This window comes from Diabrotica undecimpunctata, chromosome 4, assembly GCF_040954645.1.
Source record: "Diabrotica undecimpunctata isolate CICGRU chromosome 4, icDiaUnde3, whole genome shotgun sequence".
In the NCBI taxonomy this organism is placed as follows: domain Eukaryota; kingdom Metazoa; phylum Arthropoda; class Insecta; order Coleoptera; family Chrysomelidae; genus Diabrotica; species Diabrotica undecimpunctata.
Genome location: NC_092806.1, coordinates 120,116,234 through 120,134,947, shown reverse-complemented (window position 1 = coordinate 120,134,947; position 18,714 = coordinate 120,116,234). Strand labels below are relative to the sequence as shown.

General features: G+C 34.5%; 1 protein-coding gene across 4 annotated transcripts in view; it reads left to right on the top strand.

Annotated features, from left to right (window-relative positions):
• The window catches only part of Fas2 (neural cell adhesion molecule fasciclin 2), an 85,129-nt gene that overhangs the window by 45,273 nt on the left and 21,142 nt on the right, over window positions 1–18,714 (top strand). For 3 of the 4 annotated variants that reach the window (XM_072530103.1, XM_072530102.1, XM_072530101.1), the window contains exons 5-7: window positions 1,235–2,306; window positions 3,868–4,157; window positions 10,888–11,071. In XM_072530103.1, coding sequence (XP_072386204.1) covers window positions 1,235–2,306; window positions 3,868–4,157; window positions 10,888–11,071 — 1,546 coding nt within the window. Of the gene's footprint in view, window positions 1–1,234; window positions 2,307–3,867; window positions 4,158–10,887; window positions 11,072–18,217; window positions 18,265–18,714 lie in introns of those variants that run through there. The other variant, XM_072530104.1, reaches the window with a different exon arrangement.

Below are 18,714 nucleotides of genomic sequence, written 5' to 3'. Positions count from 1 at the left end.
TTTGATTTTGATACAGAGTATTTAAAAAATTAATTTTCGAGGCTATTTTGTCATTTATGAATGTGTTTTTATTGCTTTGCGACAATTAATCACGGAAGTGATAAACAATTAGGACTTTTGTACGGAAGTGATACCTGTTCTTTTTAAAAGTACTTTTTGGTTTGATATGTATGGCTTCGTTAAATGTAGTATTTTGTTTTTTAACTGAAGGTGAAATTAAATTTAAAACATATTTAAACTGAATCCTATTCATTCTAAAATAATTGTTAAACCTATTAATTATTTTTAAATTCCTAATTGTTTATCACTTCCGTGATTAATTGTCACAAAGCAATAAAAACACATGCATAAATGACAAAATAGCCTCGAAAATTATTTTTTTTAAATACTCTGTATCAAAATCAAACAAAGACCTAAATAAACAACAAGGGGAAAACGACGGGTATCTAATTAACATTATCCTTACAAACCGGTTACGTCTCGTTACGCAGCCGTCGGCATCAGTAAAATATTGTGTTCGAATATACTGAACAAGTGTCTGAAACGCAATGTTCCGGACAGTGTGCGTTGTTCATATTTAAAACCATTTAAATTATATTTTTCGGAAACGCTATGTGCTGGAAACGCAACGTGCACGATAATATGCCACGACCTTTAGGCTTCCGGTTTCGTTTGTGACATGAGCGCTAAACATTGCGACATTGCTTTGTAACAGTCTTCCTTGTCATCTTGGCATTAAGATCGCCAATTACAATTTTTATGTCACTTCGAGGGCATGTATCTAGTTCTTTATAAAACTGGTCTTTTGTTCTTTTCTTTTATTACAATATATTCATTGTAATATATTCGCTCGAAACAAACATTAAAAAAAATCGATCTTTTCGTTGTTTGCAGACTTTATCTCTGTCCATCTGAAGATTAATGTAGTCAAAACTGCAACCGGTATATACTGATCACGAATTCGGATTCACTATTAAAAGTTATGTGCGGAAAAAGATATGAAACCGGAAATTTTCACTTGCAGTTCAAAATAAACTAGAAAAATGCAGACAACAAACGTATTTTAACATATTCTACATTGTAACTATTCTTTCTAAATATTTACCGCATTATTTCCCGACGTACGCTACAAGTTGTTATTTCATATTAGTAATTCATAATTACTTATTAATTTAACTCTACATTTTTACATTAGCTGCCTTAAATAATAATACTGAATCTGTCTTTTTCGCAGGTTGAAGTTCAGGTTCCTCCAAAAATTCAACCAATAGAACCAGTAACAATTATAGAAGGTGACACTGCGTCGGTCAAATGCTTGGCTACTGGCAAGCCTCCGCCAACATACCAATGGATTAAACTTAAAAACCGTGAAGATTTATCCAATAGCGATCGATTTGAAGTAAAGAAAAACACAGGTGAACTTAGAGTAAACAGAATCGAATTCGAAAATGACGACGGCTTATATAAATGTATTGCTGAAAATTCCGTGGATCGAGTGGAAACAACGGTAAAAATCAATGTACTCGTAAGACCAAGGATATACGAATTGTTAAACGTTACGGCACCTATAAGCAAGCAGACAGAGATTATTTGCAAGGCTTCTGGTAGACCAACTCCAAAAATTACTTTTAGAAAATTAAATCGAAAAGATTCATTCCAACTTGGTAGGCAGCCTGATGATGATAGAGTAGTACTAGAACAGTTACTTATATCAGATAATGGCGAATCTTTGGGAAAACTGATAATTTCAAACTTAAGCAGACCTGATGATGGACTCTATGAATGTATTGCAGAAAATACAGTGGGAAAAGCATATAAAAACGGTCATATAACTGTAGAATTTCCTCCTACCTTCGCGAGAACCAAGGACTTACCACCTGTGTGGAGTTGGAATAACCGACCTGGTAATTTAACATGCCTTCCTGAAGCCATACCCAATGCTACAATTATGTGGAAATACGGAGACATAGAAATTCACGACAATAATAATTTCCAAAAAATAGGAAATGGCCCTGTCTCGTATCTCATAGTAAAACCATACAATGACAGGAGATTTTTTACTCAATACGAATGTATAGCTCAAAATAAGTTAGGCTCAGCAAGCATAAAGCTGAAATTGAAACAAGCATTCGTGCCAGAACCTATCTCGCAAGCTAAACCAGAATATATAACCGCTACTAGTATAAAATGGAGTCTAATTCCCGCTAACAATTTTGACGGATTACCGCTGAGGTCCTTTACAGTAAGGTATAAGCCTGAACGAGAATTGTCGTGGGATTTTGCCCGTAATTATACATGGAGTTATGGTAAGTAGTATCAATAAAAATATACTATCAATATTATATGGTTTCATAGATCTTCGGTTAAGTTAGGAGTATCTGTTTACTATTAAGTACATATTTATGTCTAGAAAAGTCTGATCTGTCCAGCTTTCTGAAGAAATTATAGAGCATATTTATATTTTTTAACTACATTTGGGCAACTTTACTCCATGAAATATTGTTAGGTTACTCTTTTTCGCCATACAGTGGTTAAGCTGTATTTTCACGTTTTTGGTTCAGTAATATCTATAACATTTAACGCAATATTAGGTGTAAAAGAAGCAGAGCTAGAAACGTCCTTGGGAAAATTCGGTTCCCAGGAAGAAATGACCGAGGAGAAACGCTACTAGGATTCTTATTACAGAATAATTTATTCAACATGAACAGCTTCTTTCACAAAAAGATTCACAAAAGATGATCCTGGGAAAGTCCAAACGGTAGAACAAGGAACGAAATCAACTGATGTTCCTTCCTTCGCTATCACCACTCCCACCCCAATACATATTCAATTATTCGACTTCCAAATTCTTCTCGGCAAGTGTATTTCGCTTAAAAACGAATCATGGTCGATTCCCGTCGCATTTATTTAAGCTTGGAATATTACCGGCACCATTCTGCAGTTGTGATTTAAGTTCTTACGAAGATCTTAACCATATTTTCTTTGATGCAACAAATATTTAGAAAAATCTAATAAATTAATTCAAACTCTTATTAAAATGAAATATTTGCTTCCGATAAATCTATTACACATTTTGGCAACTGCCAATAGAGAATCCTTAGAATTGCTAATAAATTTTATTAAAGATTTAAAAGTAGAAATATAAATTACTATAACTTAAACTTTATAACTAAAAAGAACAAAAAAAAAAATATCTTTAAACATAAATAAAACATTCTGTGGCTGATGGACTTGTTTCCATGCCATATCTTTCACACACACACACACACACTCTGTACCTAGGTATTTAATTCTTCGCATTTTTTTTATATCTCTAATCGAGATTTCCGGGTCTCTTTCTTCGTTCTTTATTCTAATATATTCTGCTTTGTAATAATCTAAATAATTCAATCCTAAAAAATATGAAATAGTGACGCCACTGAAGTTTTAGAAATTTCCAACAGTTCACGTCGTTTTGCCAATGGTTCACCTTTTTCAGGACTATAGCTGAACATACAAAAGCAATTGTTTTTCCTTTGCATTTTTTGTGTTTATAAATAGAACAATAACAAGTTTATTGGCGAAAGTAAATTCTAAATTATTTTAAATACAGCGTTTGAAACGTTATTTGCCTATTTTAGTGATATCTTATTTTTTTCCAGAGGGTAGCATTTTTGTTTGAAATCGGTATGGACCATCATATGTATAACTATGAAGATAACTAGAACATGTCTCATGTTGACGTTTTTTCTTGATTAGATTTTCAAATTTCTTGTTCTAGCGGCTAATTTGAGATAAGAGATGAGAATAAACCAGTTTAAAAATATTGTTGTTTAGTTGTTTATTTTAACATTTATTAGATATGGCAACTGATTTATTTTTTTGTAGGAGCTCCGTATATACTTGAAAATCTCATACCAGAAGAAACCTATCACTTTCAATTCGCTGCTAAAAACGATGTTGGTATGGGTGCGTTCGCAAATGTCCAGACTATACCCATGCCCAGAAGATCAGCTCCGTCAGAACCAAAAATGATAGTCGAAAACCACAGTATTAATGAAGGAAACAAAGGGGATATTGTAGTACCTAGTCCTTATGCTGATCGTTTTGAAATACGGTGGAGTGTTCCGAATGACAACGGCGATCGCATTATAAATTATGTTATAAGATATTGTGTGGTAAGTTTTGTCATATACGTTAGTATTGGTTATGGTTTTAATACATTTACTTCCGATACAATGATCTGCTTTATACGAAATGGTAGATGAGTTTTTAATAGATGTGTGTATGTGTGCTCTTAGTTTCCTTTGACTGTGGACTTAATCCATTAGCCTATAAGATTATACTATAAGATATCTATCTATATACAAGGCTAGGATGACAAGACAAGGCTAGGATGTTTGTCCAGTAAGGTAACTACGCCACCTAGGAAAGAAATCTGAACTACCAAAATCTGACAGTTCAATCATATTTTATTATTGAAACGATACGTTTGATTTATTGGTAACAATTTTATGATCGAATCCTTTTTTATAGACCAATCCTTATGTTACTGCCAGTGGGAAGTGGAAGAAGATGTAGGCCAAAAGTTACATGGAAGAATGGTGTAAATGTTGATGCTAGAAAAATATGTGCAATAAACTGGAATCGTTAGGCAGTGGGTAGGACTGACTGACGAAATATAATAGTAGTAGAGGTTCTACTGGATATAATATATACTCTTACACATAATTCTCGAGAGGATAAAGCCCTTTTTACTACATAACATTGCGGAGGAACAAGCAGGTTTCGTCCCCGGACGTGGTACTAGAGAACAAATTTTAAACGTACGGCAGATTGTAGAAAAATCCAGAGAATTCAACATCACAACATATTTGTGCTTCATAGATTATAGTAAAGCTTTCGATTTGGTCAACTGGAGTAAAATGTGGCAGGTTTTGTCTGAAATGGGAGTCCCCAATCATCTGATACTGCTAATTAAAAGCCTGTACAATAACAATTATGCCAGAGTTAGAATAAATGGGGAACTAACCGATAGTTTCAGGGTCACAAAGGGCGTGAGACAAGACTGCATACTAAGCCCAATTCTATTTAACATCTATCCTCGCTAGTTCTGAAGCTGAATTGATTCACCTCCTACAACGGATAGAAGACGTAAGCTTAACGATGGGCTTTAAAATAAACAGAGATAAAACGAGAATCATGATAATTGACAGAGCTAACAACAATCAAAATCATCTGGTCATGATAAACAATATCGCTGTTGTAGATAAATTTGTGTATCTGGGCTGATTAATAACCAACAAAGGAGGCTGTACTGAAGAAATAAAGCGGCGGTCAGCAATCGCAAAAAGCGCTATGTAAAATTAACAAAAATTTGGAAAAGCCATGAAATAACTACCGATACAAAAATGAGACTAGTAAGAAGTCTATTTTTTCCAGTTTTTACTTATGCATCGGAATGCTGGACCCTTACTGAGAAAGACAAAAAGAACATAGATGTATTTGAGATGTACTTCTGGAGACGAATGCTGAGAATACCATGGGTGGCCCGAAGAACAAATGAATCCATACTGGACCAGCTAAACACAAAGAAAAGACTAAGAACACAAATATCAGAACAAATAATAAGCTATTTTGGACATGTGCTTCGAAGAAATGGTCTTGAAAAACTTACCATCCAGGGAAAAGTAGAAGGCAAAAGAAATAGAGGTAGATCTCCCACACGATACACGGACCATATTGTTGCTACCATTGGCGCTCCATTGTCAGAATGTGATAGAATGGCAGAAGATAGAAAAACGTGGAGGAACATTGGAAAATTTAGCTAATAGCTTCATGATATCACGATACCTGCATCAGGTTAACGACTAAGAAGAAGAGGTTCTACTATAGGGCGATAGCACCAATGATGATGAATAAAAGAGAAACCTATTCTTGGGAAAAATCAGCTTTAATATTTTTCAAAGCACTCGTCTTTAGGATCAGCACAATTTTGCATTCGAACAAACCAATCGTCAAATCACTTCAAATCAGGACTGTACTATGCAGTATGGTCCACCAAATTGATGTTGTTCGCCTTCAAATACTATTATACGATCACACATATATGTACGATCTACAAATATTATACGATCTATATACTGTGAGCTAGATTGTCCTGATGTAAGAGGATACAAAGATTTCTATTGCTTTTGCTGAGTTCATCAGTCACTTCTAGTAAACAAATGTTTGTATACCGTTCAGCATTGACGGTTCTACCGTTTTCTAACCAAATCGTGGCAATCTTCTTTTCCAAAAACCAATTCTGATTCATTTTTTTGATCAAAGCTTCGAACGCGGACTACTTTTTGTTGGTTTGACCTGTTTTGGAACACCACTACTATTTATTTGGTTTTTCATTTCAGACTCATAGCAAAATATCCGTCTTCCATCACCAGTCATGACGTTCCATGCCAAATTTAATGGCATGGGTCGCAGTGAAATTATGAGGAATCCAACGACTGCACTCTTTCTTACTGCCAAAAGGTCAAATAAAATTATTTGCCTTTGACTCGTGCATATCGATCCGCTTAAAGCATTCCGCGCACATGTCTTCCGGGACAACAGCTGTGCCCGGACGCCCTTGACGGAATTCGTCACTGATGCTGGTGCGTCCACACTTGAATTCTTCAAACCATCTGTAAACAGTTTATGGTTCTGGTGTTTTATCTCTAAAACCAAAAGGAAGTCGATCGAAACGTTATTGTCTAATTAGAGCCAACTTTAAAATCCTAAAAAATCATATAGTATAGTTTTTTTTTACCTAGATCGAGTTATCCGTTATCTCTTATTTGAATAATTTCAGTTTATATATTTATTTCCATGTGTTTCCAAAACAAAGGAAGGAGCTAGACATGGCTGCATACTATCACCATTATTATACAACATATATTCTGAATATATAATGAGAAAAGTACTCGACGACTGAAATGGAGGAATCACTGTAGGAGGCAGAAACATCAGTAACCTGCGATACACAGATGACACACTTATACTACCGAACGGATAAGCCGGATAAGCGAAGAATTCGGACTTCAGATCAACAACGGAAAAACAAAAATAATGATCGTAGACAGAGCAAATAATAATACCGCACATACACCAAGGGCCGAATTTCGAAGTGGTAGGCAGATTTGTATACTTAGACTCTTGATAACGATTGCTGCTCAGAAATCAAGCGTAGACTAGCAATGGCCCGAATCGCAACAGCTAAATTAATTAAAATATGGAAAGACCGAACAATAACAAAGAATACTAAGATCAGGTTAGTCAATGTCCTTATTTTCCCCATTGCTACATACGCAGCTGAAAAATGGATTCTCAACCTAACCTAACCTAACCTATCGATTTTATAGGAGTAAGATCCCAATGTGGAACTATAGAAGAATTCTACGCGTGTCCTGGGCAGATCATAGAATCAACCTGTCAATTCTGGAAGAGCTTCATATAAACCATTGGTTCCCAACCTGGGGGCGATCGCCTCCCGGGGGGCGACTTGAGATATTCAGGGGGGCGATAGAGCGAAGGGGGCGATATGGGGGGCGACAGAGAAAAGGGGGCGATAAGGGGGGCGTTTAGCATCCGGAAAACGAGAAATGGGTAAATGAGAAAAATAGTAAAAGAGAAAAAAAAATACAATACTTTCGATCGGATATCCATAGGATAATAAAAGTAAATATATGTATACCAATGCAGGTAATAATAACACAAACATCTCGTCTAGTCACAGAGAGCTATTAATCATAATACAATTTAATTCTATACATTATCGTTATAATTATACATTATAACGAATTCTGCATTTTCCTTTGATCGAGCTTTCGTATTGTGCGATCATCCGCACAAAAGAGAAAGAGAGAGAAGTGGGATAAGAATGATGAGAAGTAGGTACCGCTCCTGCCGATCTGACTCGAACAAAAAGCGAACGGCCGAGGTTGTCGTCGCTTCAAATGCGTAGTCTTTCGTTCCCGAGTTTTGTATTGTGGTATATAAAGTTGTTTTGTTTCAATTGACAGTCATTGTGTTCAGTGAGTCAAAAAGTGCCAAGCCGCACACAATTGGAGAAGAACTCATCCTCCCAGCTGTCAAAGAGATAGTTGATACTATGTTGGGACCCAGTCAGGCCGGCCAAGTAACAGATGCAGTTCCTCTCAGCAATAATACTGTCTCCAGAAGGATTGATGAAATGGGAGCGAATGTCGAAGATGTTCTCTGCAACAAATTGAAAAGCAGAGAGTTTACTGTGCAACTTGACGAGAGTACCCTGAGTGACAGCACAGCTTTGCTGCTGTCATATGTCCGATTCATTGACGACAATGGAGAAATGGCCAAGGAAATGCTGTTTGTTAGAAGTCTGATTACTGATACAAAAGGATCTTCCATATTTGAGGTCGTTAAGAGATTTTTTGAGGAAAAAGAGATTCCCTTATTAAATATGAACGCCTGTGCTACTGACGGTGCAGCAGCAATGACAGGACGCCATCGGGGATTTATTGCACATCTGAAACAAGCAGTACCTGGAATTTTATGTGTTCACTGCGTCATTCACAGAGAGCATTTGGCTGCCAATAATTTGAGTGGGAGGTTGCACGATTCTCTTCCACTTGTCATAGATGCGGTAAATAAAATTAATAACCAAAGAATGATCGAATATTTCGTACACTTTGTGAAGAAAATGATGAGATATGTAATACATTGCTACTACATATGGAAGTCCGCTGGCTTTCTAAAGGCATGGATACTGTTATTGAATTTCTTAATACTACTGACCCCACACTGAGTACAGAACTACAAGAGAAGCGAAATGGCATCGCTTACTTATCAGATATTTTTCAAAAATTAAATGAAATGAACCTGCAACTACAGGGGAAGGCCAAAGCGAAGGGAGTAGTCGGAGCATTCATTGACAAACTATCTATTTTTGAAGAAAATATGCAGAGAAGAGATCTGACCAAATTCCCCAACTTGAAATCTTCTTGTGTTGATTCTGAGGATCTTCAAACATACTGCCTTCACCTTCAAACACTGAAAGAAGATCTGCAGTCCCGATTCCAAGATTTGACTAGTCTGAAAGTGCCAACTTGGTTTATTAATCCTTTCAGCGTGGAAGTTTCAACGGTATGTCCTTCTCTTCAAGAAAACTTGATTGATTTGAGACATGATGTTGAAATTGAAAGTTTGTTTCGGGAGTGTGGTACGAAAGATTTTGGCCGCGGATAAAAGAAGTGTATCCAATCTTGTGGAATGTAATCAAATTATTATTATTGGCATTCCCCACAACATATCTAGTGGAGAAAGGTTTTAGTTCTATGTGTATATTGAAAAACAGACAAAGAAATAGGCTCGACATAATAGAAAGGGGGGATTTGAGGTTGTTATTAACCAACGTTGAGCCAGACATAAAGAAATTATGTGAGGAACACCAGGCCCAAGGAAGCCATTAACAATTCTTTTACACACATATAACCATTTATCATTTTACGAAATGTAAAAATAAATAAATATGGATACTTACCTTTTGTATAGATTCATTATTTGTTTCAATTTAATTGGGTGGGGGGGGGGGCGATTGTAGTATTCATAACTGGTGAAACCTGTCTAAGGGGGCGATCATGGGAAAAAGGTTGAGAACCACTGATATAAACGACAGCCTATTAAAAACAGTAAATCGAGCATACCTAAAATACTTCGGTCACCTAGGCAGAAAATCGGGGACTATGGAACTATTGGTAGGAGAAGGAAAGATAGAAGGCCGTAGACCAAGAGGAAGATCTCAAACATAATGGGCAGACTAAATGAAGACTCTGGTGGAAGTCTGGTGGAAAATGGAGACAGCTAGCTAACAATATTTAGACTGTCACCAAGCTCTGACAAGGGCTTAAGGAATGAGCTGGAGGATTTGTTCCCACATATATTTTTAGTTTTATTTAAATGTTTAGATTAAATAATTATATTTTGACCAAGAATTAATTTTTTTTGCTTTAACCACTTAGGGTTATTAGCATAAGAAAATACAAAAAGTGATAAAGACATACATAGGCATATACAAAATATCAATTACATAATAAGGTATACAATATATATTTTAATTATTGATGTATTGTGTTAAATTTTATTAAAAAAAGGTTATAGATTTTAAGAATTAAGAATATAGATTTCTATAGTCAGCTACATATTTAGATTCTCCTAGAAGTTCTTTTAATGATTTTGGAATGTGGTGATATAGTCTTTCAACTGAGTATATTGGACAGTCAATCAAAATGTGCTTCACTGTCACTTTACATTCACAAACAAAACTCACTGGTTCCTCTTCTCTCTTCAACACATATTTATGTGTTGTAGAAGTGTGTCCTAATCTGAGACGTGTTATTAGGACTTGATGTTGTCGCTTTGAAAGCCAGAAGTTCCATGGATGGACCGAAGATTTTATTTCTATCAATTTAGTGGTGCTTCTATTCCATTGGTTTTTGTCAAACATCCTGCAATTTTGCTTTTAAGTAAGATTTTAAATCTAAATGCACCGTTAGATTTTCCACTGATGCGACTGTACTGGTTACTGCGGACCTAGCTAGACTAATCTGCCTTTTCGTTACCATCTATTCCAACGTGTGACGGTACCCAGAGGAACCCTACTGTCAAATTGTTGTGGTATATACGGTATAAAATTAACTTAATCTGCTGTAATGTTGGATGAGAGGGATAAATCTGAGAAATTGATGTCAGACAACTAAGTGAATCAGATATAAGAGATTTGGGAAGTTTTTTTTTTTCTAGAATAAAGGTTAGGGCCTTAATTATGGCAAATAGTTCTGCTGTAAGGAATTAATTTTGCTTACTTATAAATTAAATTGTTATTCTTTATTTCAGACCGAAAAAGTAAATGGAAATTGGCGTGACAGCGACTGCGTGGAACAAATCGAAAGATCCATTCAATACACTAGTTACGAACTGCACAATTTACATTCTGATACGATTTATAAAGTTGAGGTGCGCGCTCACAATTCCATTGGTGATAGTTCGCCCGCACAAGTTAAATTCAAAACAGCCAGAGGTGAGAATCAGCAGTATTACGCTTATAACACTTTTGTTAGTAATGGTTCATATATACACAATTTTAATTCTACAGTGTTATGCTTCTATTTGATTTTGTTTTCTGTTTTAAAATGTAGGTAGTTGAGTGTATGTATCGTAAAGTCTCAGTTAATTATTTAGTAGTCTATTTTTGCCAAACGATTCAACGAAAGTCAAATTATATAGTATTTAAAGTAGAATGGCTTATACGGCCTTACGAAGCTACTTGATTAGATATTAATTATAAATATTTCTTTTATATGTGTAAAAAGACAAAAACTAGTTAATACGAAACTTTTATTTGTGGTAATTTTTATAGAATTTATGGAATTTTGATATTTGGTATTTTTTAGTATAGCAGCTTATTATTAATGCGCAAAAATACATTCTATGCGTCGTTTATATATGGATAGCATGTATATAAGCTACCTTTAGGTTTTCGCAAAAGAAAGGAGATCACTGTGGAACAAACTGTTTGCTTTGAAATTTTGGGGCTTTCAATTCAATCCAGTTATAAAAAATACTTCTCAAGTATGAAAAAAACTTCCCTCTAAAACTTAGATTGGCTAATTTGGCTTAGTGCTGTGTTAGAAATAATATTTCCTTGATTATTTTTTTATTTTTAAACGAGGTTTGACAACCGAACTGGAAAAGTACTATTCAGCTTAACATATTTATTTGTTAAGTCGAAAATAACAACTCGTTATTTTCGTGGAAATGTTTCGCGGACTCACATTTTTATGTTCCATACATTTTTTTATTTCTCAAATCAAATTTTTTCGACCTAATTGAGTGATTTTAAACAATCTTTTGGATTGTTGACCAAGTGTTGGATTCGACCGTTACTTGATGACATTCATTTTATCTAACAATAAAACACTAAAAACTTTCATTTTCAACACTTCCATAAAATTTATTTCTGCCTTGAGTGCCTTTCTAAAGTGATTTAATTTTGATCAAGTTGGTCAAAAAACTATTAGAGATTATTTTTGAACGCACTAAATTTTCACCCCAATTTACCGTAAAAAATACAATAGAATTTCATAATAAATTACATTTTCAGTTAGTCTTAGTATTCCCCCTCAGGATCTTTTGTTCTAGTGAGAAACCTGTTACATTTTTTAAATTTTACATCTTCTTGAAATTTGCATAAACTAGGAATACTTTGAATTTAATAATCAAAATTATACAACTAAGTGCAGGACTTATAATATGTAATCCTCTAAGCCCATTGCTATCGGATATTTTTAAGGATCGTCTAGAAACAAAGATTTTAAAACATCCCGTATTCAGACAGTTTTTATATTGGTGGAGATGCGTAGACGATGTACTGGTATGTTTTACAGGAACTAACAGACAACTAGACCAATTCTTATCGTATATTAATTCACTTCATAGTCATATTGAATTCACAATAGAAACAGAAAAGAATCAATCCATAAATTTTCTAGATTTAAAAACTATCAGACTTAAAAACAAATATGAGTTTTTCGTATTTCATAAATCTACCCATACTGACACGACTATACACAATGCATAATCCCATCCTACACAACATGCATTGGCAGCCTAACATAGCATGTTACATGGATTAATAGAAATTCCTATGTCAAAAAATAACTTCGAGATATAATTGAATATCATTAAGCAAATAGTAGTAAGTAGTGGGTACAACAAACACAAAATAAATAAATTATAAATCAAAAACTACATAAGAAAGCCATGAAATTAGTATTTTCACTACCAGAGAAAAAACCCAGTACCTTTTACTCGATTACATATACAGGCCAGATATCAACAAAAATATCCAAAAACATAAAAAAGAAAGGATTAACACCAGCATGTAGAACAAACAACAACTTAAATTATATTAAGAACAACAAATATTAAGAACAACAAGAGCCAAAATAAAAAGCACTTACACAGTGGTGTATAAAAACTTAATGTGGCGACTGTCCAAAAACTCACGTCGGTCAAACTGGTAGAACTTTTATTAAACGTATAGCAGAACATAAAAGGGGTTTCAATAATAGAAAAACAGATTCTATGTATGCACTTCAGCTTCTAGACCATAATCATTCTTCTATCAAAGGCCTTCTATCTTTATTAGAATCTATGGAAATTAACTAAACGCATGCCAAAAATAGTCACTTCAGAAAGGCATTCTTCTGAAACAGGTGTAGCGATAATAATTTAAAATAAATTTTGTGATAGTATTGACAATAAAAGTTTTCAGTGTTTTATTGTTAGATTTTTTTATTTTTTTTATAATAAAGTTGTTATATTGATATACTAGCTAAGTATTTACAGGATAAGTAATCGATACTTATTTGCCAAATTGTTATAATTGTGATCTAAATATTTATAATCACTTCTTTCTTAATTCTTCGATATCGTTTTTAATGAATCCCAATGTTCTCTCAATTCATTTCGTATCTTCTTATTTCGTAGCTTAAAAATGGGAAACTTTTTTATCTTTTATTTGTTTTTTTTTATCTGAATGCCATTCTCTAATTATTTTTCCAAAGCCCTTGTAAGGTGTGTAATTGTAGCAAATATCTGGTTGAGTTTACCGAAAGTACAAGCTGAATATAGCCGCATGTGTCAAAAATATTTCGGTTTGGCAGTGTTGGCATGTTTTTATAATTCATACGTTGTATGCTTCAAATATAAAGAGATAAAGCTTTTAAAAAGTACATTTTGATTATACTATTTTATGAATTCTGCAATTTTTAATTTATATAAAGCAATAACGAGTAAATATTGGTCTCTTTCGAGATTAATTGTAAACATTTGTTGTAATCTGGCAACTGCTGATTTGACGATTGCCAAATCTATCCCTTAATCTATCAAAGGGTAATTGCTAAAAAAATTTCTAATAATTAACTGCAATTAATCTACAAAGAAACAAATATTTACTCATTGTAGTTTTATATAAATCAAAAATTGGAGAATTCATAACAAAATGTACTTTTCTAAAGCTTTATCTTTTTATGTTTGAAGCATGCAGCATCTACATTATAAAAACATGCCAACACTGCTATACCGAAATTTTTTGTTCCATGTTTGACATTTGCGGCTATAATCAGCTTGTACTTTCGGTAAACCAAATATCTATATTTTAATATTTTGTTATAAAATACACCAACTTCTGTAATGCCACACATTTATTATTTTATGTTGTGCTTTTATGGAACATCAACCTATGGTATATATTATAACTATTTATTTCATCATCAAATTTTTTGTTTAAAATCCAATGAAGGAAAGGAAAATGGATTTTAGAGAAACGTATAAACTTTTAAAAATGTTTGGTATTCGGCAATTTCAAAGTCTGACTGTTTTGATATTTGTTTTAAACTATTTGAGTATGTTTTAAGATTTAAAGGAAGTATGATGAAGACTTCGTGGCAAATTGTATTGTTAATGTAATATTTTGTAAATGTTAGGACAGTGTTTAACACTCAAATAGACATGAAACGTAATGTTAAGGAAAAAATATATTTGACAAACATTTATAAAATGTATACAAATCGTACCAAATTAATTAATATACATATTATTATAATGTAATGTAATAAATAATTATGTGCATTTAACACAGCCAACAGACATTTTTTTTGCTGAAGAAGTAACAACTGAATTAAAATATTTTTGATGGTCTAATTTCAAAAATGACTTTTTTTTTCCTAGCAGCTCTATTTTTTAAGATAGCTTTGAAGATATGCTAAGATTGGCCTTTTACAGAATAGCAAAAGTATTTTTTAACCACGTTATTACGCATTACTCACAAAAACAAAAAATAATATGTACATATAAAATATGTATACACCTATAAACAATGAGAAAACACATCACTCAAAAAATCAAATATTTGTTACTTATCACCAAAGCATTTCCTTTTATACGACTTTCTCTAAATTTCTTCTTCTTTCTTTATATAAACAATTTTGCTTGTTTATTTGAGGATTGTTGCCTCTATGAAAGCCTCTTTGTGACTCCAATATCTGGTGCGGTCGACCGATACTTCTTCTACCACTTGTGATCTTCTTTACTGGCTTTCTTATAACAAAAAAATAGCAAATATTTATTTCCGTACATATTTTTAGTAACTACGTTTTAGATTCAATAATGGTACGTTGTTTTCGGGGTTTATAGGCCGTGGTCTGGAATTATTTGTTCCTGACGTTCCCTCTGCAACCGTAACACATTATCAAAGGTGATAGGGCTGCTGGCATAAGTTCCTGTCGTTAGCTGATGACCTTCCTCGAGTATTTTCCGTATTTATAGCATTCGTGATCTGTCGGTTAGCCCGAATCGAACCGAGTGGATTTGTATTTCATATTGTTGGCTTGAATAAAAAGAGGTTATTGACTATATACATTAGTATACTGGAAATGTACGAACATATACAGTTAGTACTAGGACCTTAACAACATATTCAACATGAAAATACCGCGTATAATATTTTTTTAATATACCATTTATTTTTGTTAAAGATGTAATGGTTTCTGAAAAATTATTAGTGACATTTTCGATAGAGACTGATTTGAATGGATACCTCAAAATAGGTTTAACTTTCGTCTAGTCTAAAAGGTTTCTACGGCCAGAGCCAAAATTATCAACTAATCCAAGGGCTTGGAACATATCTTGTTCGGACGACCCTTTCGGTCTCCAAACGTTTTGCTACTCTTGTATGTAGATTCTCTGTAGGAATGTTGTCGGTAAGAGCCAAAGAGGTACGGAACGATTATCCAAGTTCCTCAATAACTTGATCTTTATCGCATTCAGAAGGAGGTCTTTGCTGCTGACCAAAAGGTAGACTCGGGGATATTTAAGAATACGACTTACAATCTATTGTGAGTACAGATTGTGAGTAAGTCTTATTCTTATTTCTTTTACCTATTATTAACTTGGATGTTGAGTAGTAACAATCTCCAACGAACTGGAATCCAGGAAAACAACATAAAATTGAGTTGCTTGGCAAGCACAGCGGCGACAAAAATGTGGCGGTTTCAACAACGTTACCTAGCGTGGTTCGCAAAAGAAACAACCCTGATAGATCGCTGTTCTCACTATTGAGCCACTATCAGCACTCGAAACATACTACAGCGGCAATAGTAAATATTTTCGTGAATAAACCACGGATGGCTAGAAGATCTCGAATTCCATGCAGCGGGAAACAACTAAACTCGTGAACTATTTGTAATCACTCAATATATCTTTTAACGAATAACCCAAATCATTTGGTAGGTACGGCACATTACTTCTTTATTTTCCAATAATCTGCACAGATGACCAAGATAAAAGCCGGAGTACTTATTTTTTGTTACACCATATTTTCTAGTCCTCCTTCCTCCACCTGTCTGGAAGTGACGTTTTTTCCGGAAACCACGTGATCGCTCTCCTATGCGCGTATAACTAGCTGTCAACTAATCTTTTTCGGTATCGTTTACGGCTGCTCGCAAATACACTAATTACTAGGTATGCAAATAGTTTGACATTTTCAATGTGAGAGAAGACATGTGTAGTACAATAGTAGTAAATGAAAGTTGTAAAAAAAGATTGCAAGAAAGTTTGTAAAAGTACATCCACAACACAGTAGCCTTGCACTACTAACAGCCCACCATAGCGTCTCTGCCATCACGAGCTCTTAGTCGATGACCAATACGCACGCTGATGCGCATCGCCTTGCTTCGAAATCTCTCATTGGCTAATTGACGTGGAATTATCCATATTGGCACTCACGGACGTGTAGAAATATTGGCGATTATCAGGTCAGGCAAGGCAGTCTTGCTCGGGCTCTCACACAGAGTCGTGGAGCCCTCTGACGGACCCTTGCTCCCCTTATTGCTTCGCTTAGACATGGCTGAGACTTTCTGCAGCTTAAACTGTGTTTCATTTAATTAATGTCAGAATAGCTTATCTCGCTGAAGACTAGCTGCACAAATTCCAGAAATCCATCAATAAAGGATCCTTCGACTTAAACTGTCGAAGCCCTCGGCAGAGCTTTCCTTAGAACCCTGTCGTCTCGTCGGTTGAACAGGTTCCCACGGTCTACCTCTTACGCTATTCCGAGGTTCTAGACCCCTGCAAGTTCTTCCTTTTTGTCCGACAAGTCCGTGAGGGATACAGAACGTCTCGTACTGCTCGTATTCCTTGCCGTTCTGTTAAAGGTAGATAGTCTTAACAGATACTATCTTTCTTGCATTAAAAATAAAACTCAAATAGCTATTGCTGGTAAGAGGGTACTGCTAGTAGAAGTCAGCGAAAGGTTGAGATAAACGGGTCATCCAAACAAGACACGATCGAAACTAATAAACTAACGGAAAGACTAATAATTGATCATTTTTATTGTAGGCATTTTAAAATTGTTTAATATTCATTCCTAGTTAAAAGAATAGACTAATAAGCCTCATTCCACGTACTCTTTTATTGCCTGCTTAGACTGCTGTAACCTGTTACAACCTTATAGAGAATGTGTTTTCTTTATATCATTAAACCTAAATATAATTTTTCCTTAAACGTTTACAAAAAGTAGAAAATTAAAATTAATGTATGTTATTAAATCATAGAATTTCCATGTAAGGAATACGTGGTTACTTAGTCTCCCATTACTAACGTACCAATTTATATTGCTTCTTTGTAAAGTGAAACACAAATGTTAAATTTTTATTGTTTCCTGTTACTGCTGTTGCATGCTTTGCACGTTAAAAAAGTGTTATTTTTAAAGATATTAAGTAGACTTTAATTTTTGTTTTGAAGTATTTAAGTTTGACGTAATTTTTTATGTGCTTTTTATATTGTTCGAAAGCTTTATATATATTTACAAAAATTGTCAAATTTTTTGAAAAATAAAAGTTACAAAAAATGGCTTATTGTGTTTGAGTGGTTTTGCGCTTTGTGTTGTAAAGGTGAACTATTTTTAAATAATACATGCAGTATGTAGTCACTACTAAAAGTGAAGCTAGCTTTTTTTACTAATTCTGAATATAAATTTTCTCGCCTAACAGATTCCTAACTGTAAATAAAGGAAATGAAGAAAAATCAAACGATTTGCCAGCATACAGGGTTGGAAATTCAAGAAATAAACGCATCAGATACTAATTAGTCTTTTTTTCACTAGACGGGGAATCTGCAAACAGGCGCCAGAGGTAAACATTTTCGGTAGTGCCGTGTACCTAAACTAAATGAAAATTACTTCACGAGCCACGTGGACCAGCAAGGCCCTGAATAGGACCTCCCTGCCTTCCGTAACTCTGATGTGGCCTGGACCAGCTAAACCCCAGCCCTCTTATACTAGGACATCGAGGTGGAACCGTCCGTTAGGACATTACTTCGCCCCGATGTCCTTTTGGCCCATTCTCAATCGCTCGCCATCACACATCAGCTTTAATCTCTCGCACTAATGCTACTACCACGTCCGCCTGTTTCTAACCAGATTTTCTCCTTCCTTCACTTTCCTTCCACAGCTTATAGATCATGAACTGTTACATTTGCGTAAAATATTTTTGAATTTTCTGCCTGCTCCTTGGTATACTCACTTACCATTGTATAAAGACAGTCCCCAAAAAAAACCTGTTTTTTTTCTGTAGCGGCCCAACCAAATCTTACGACAGATAT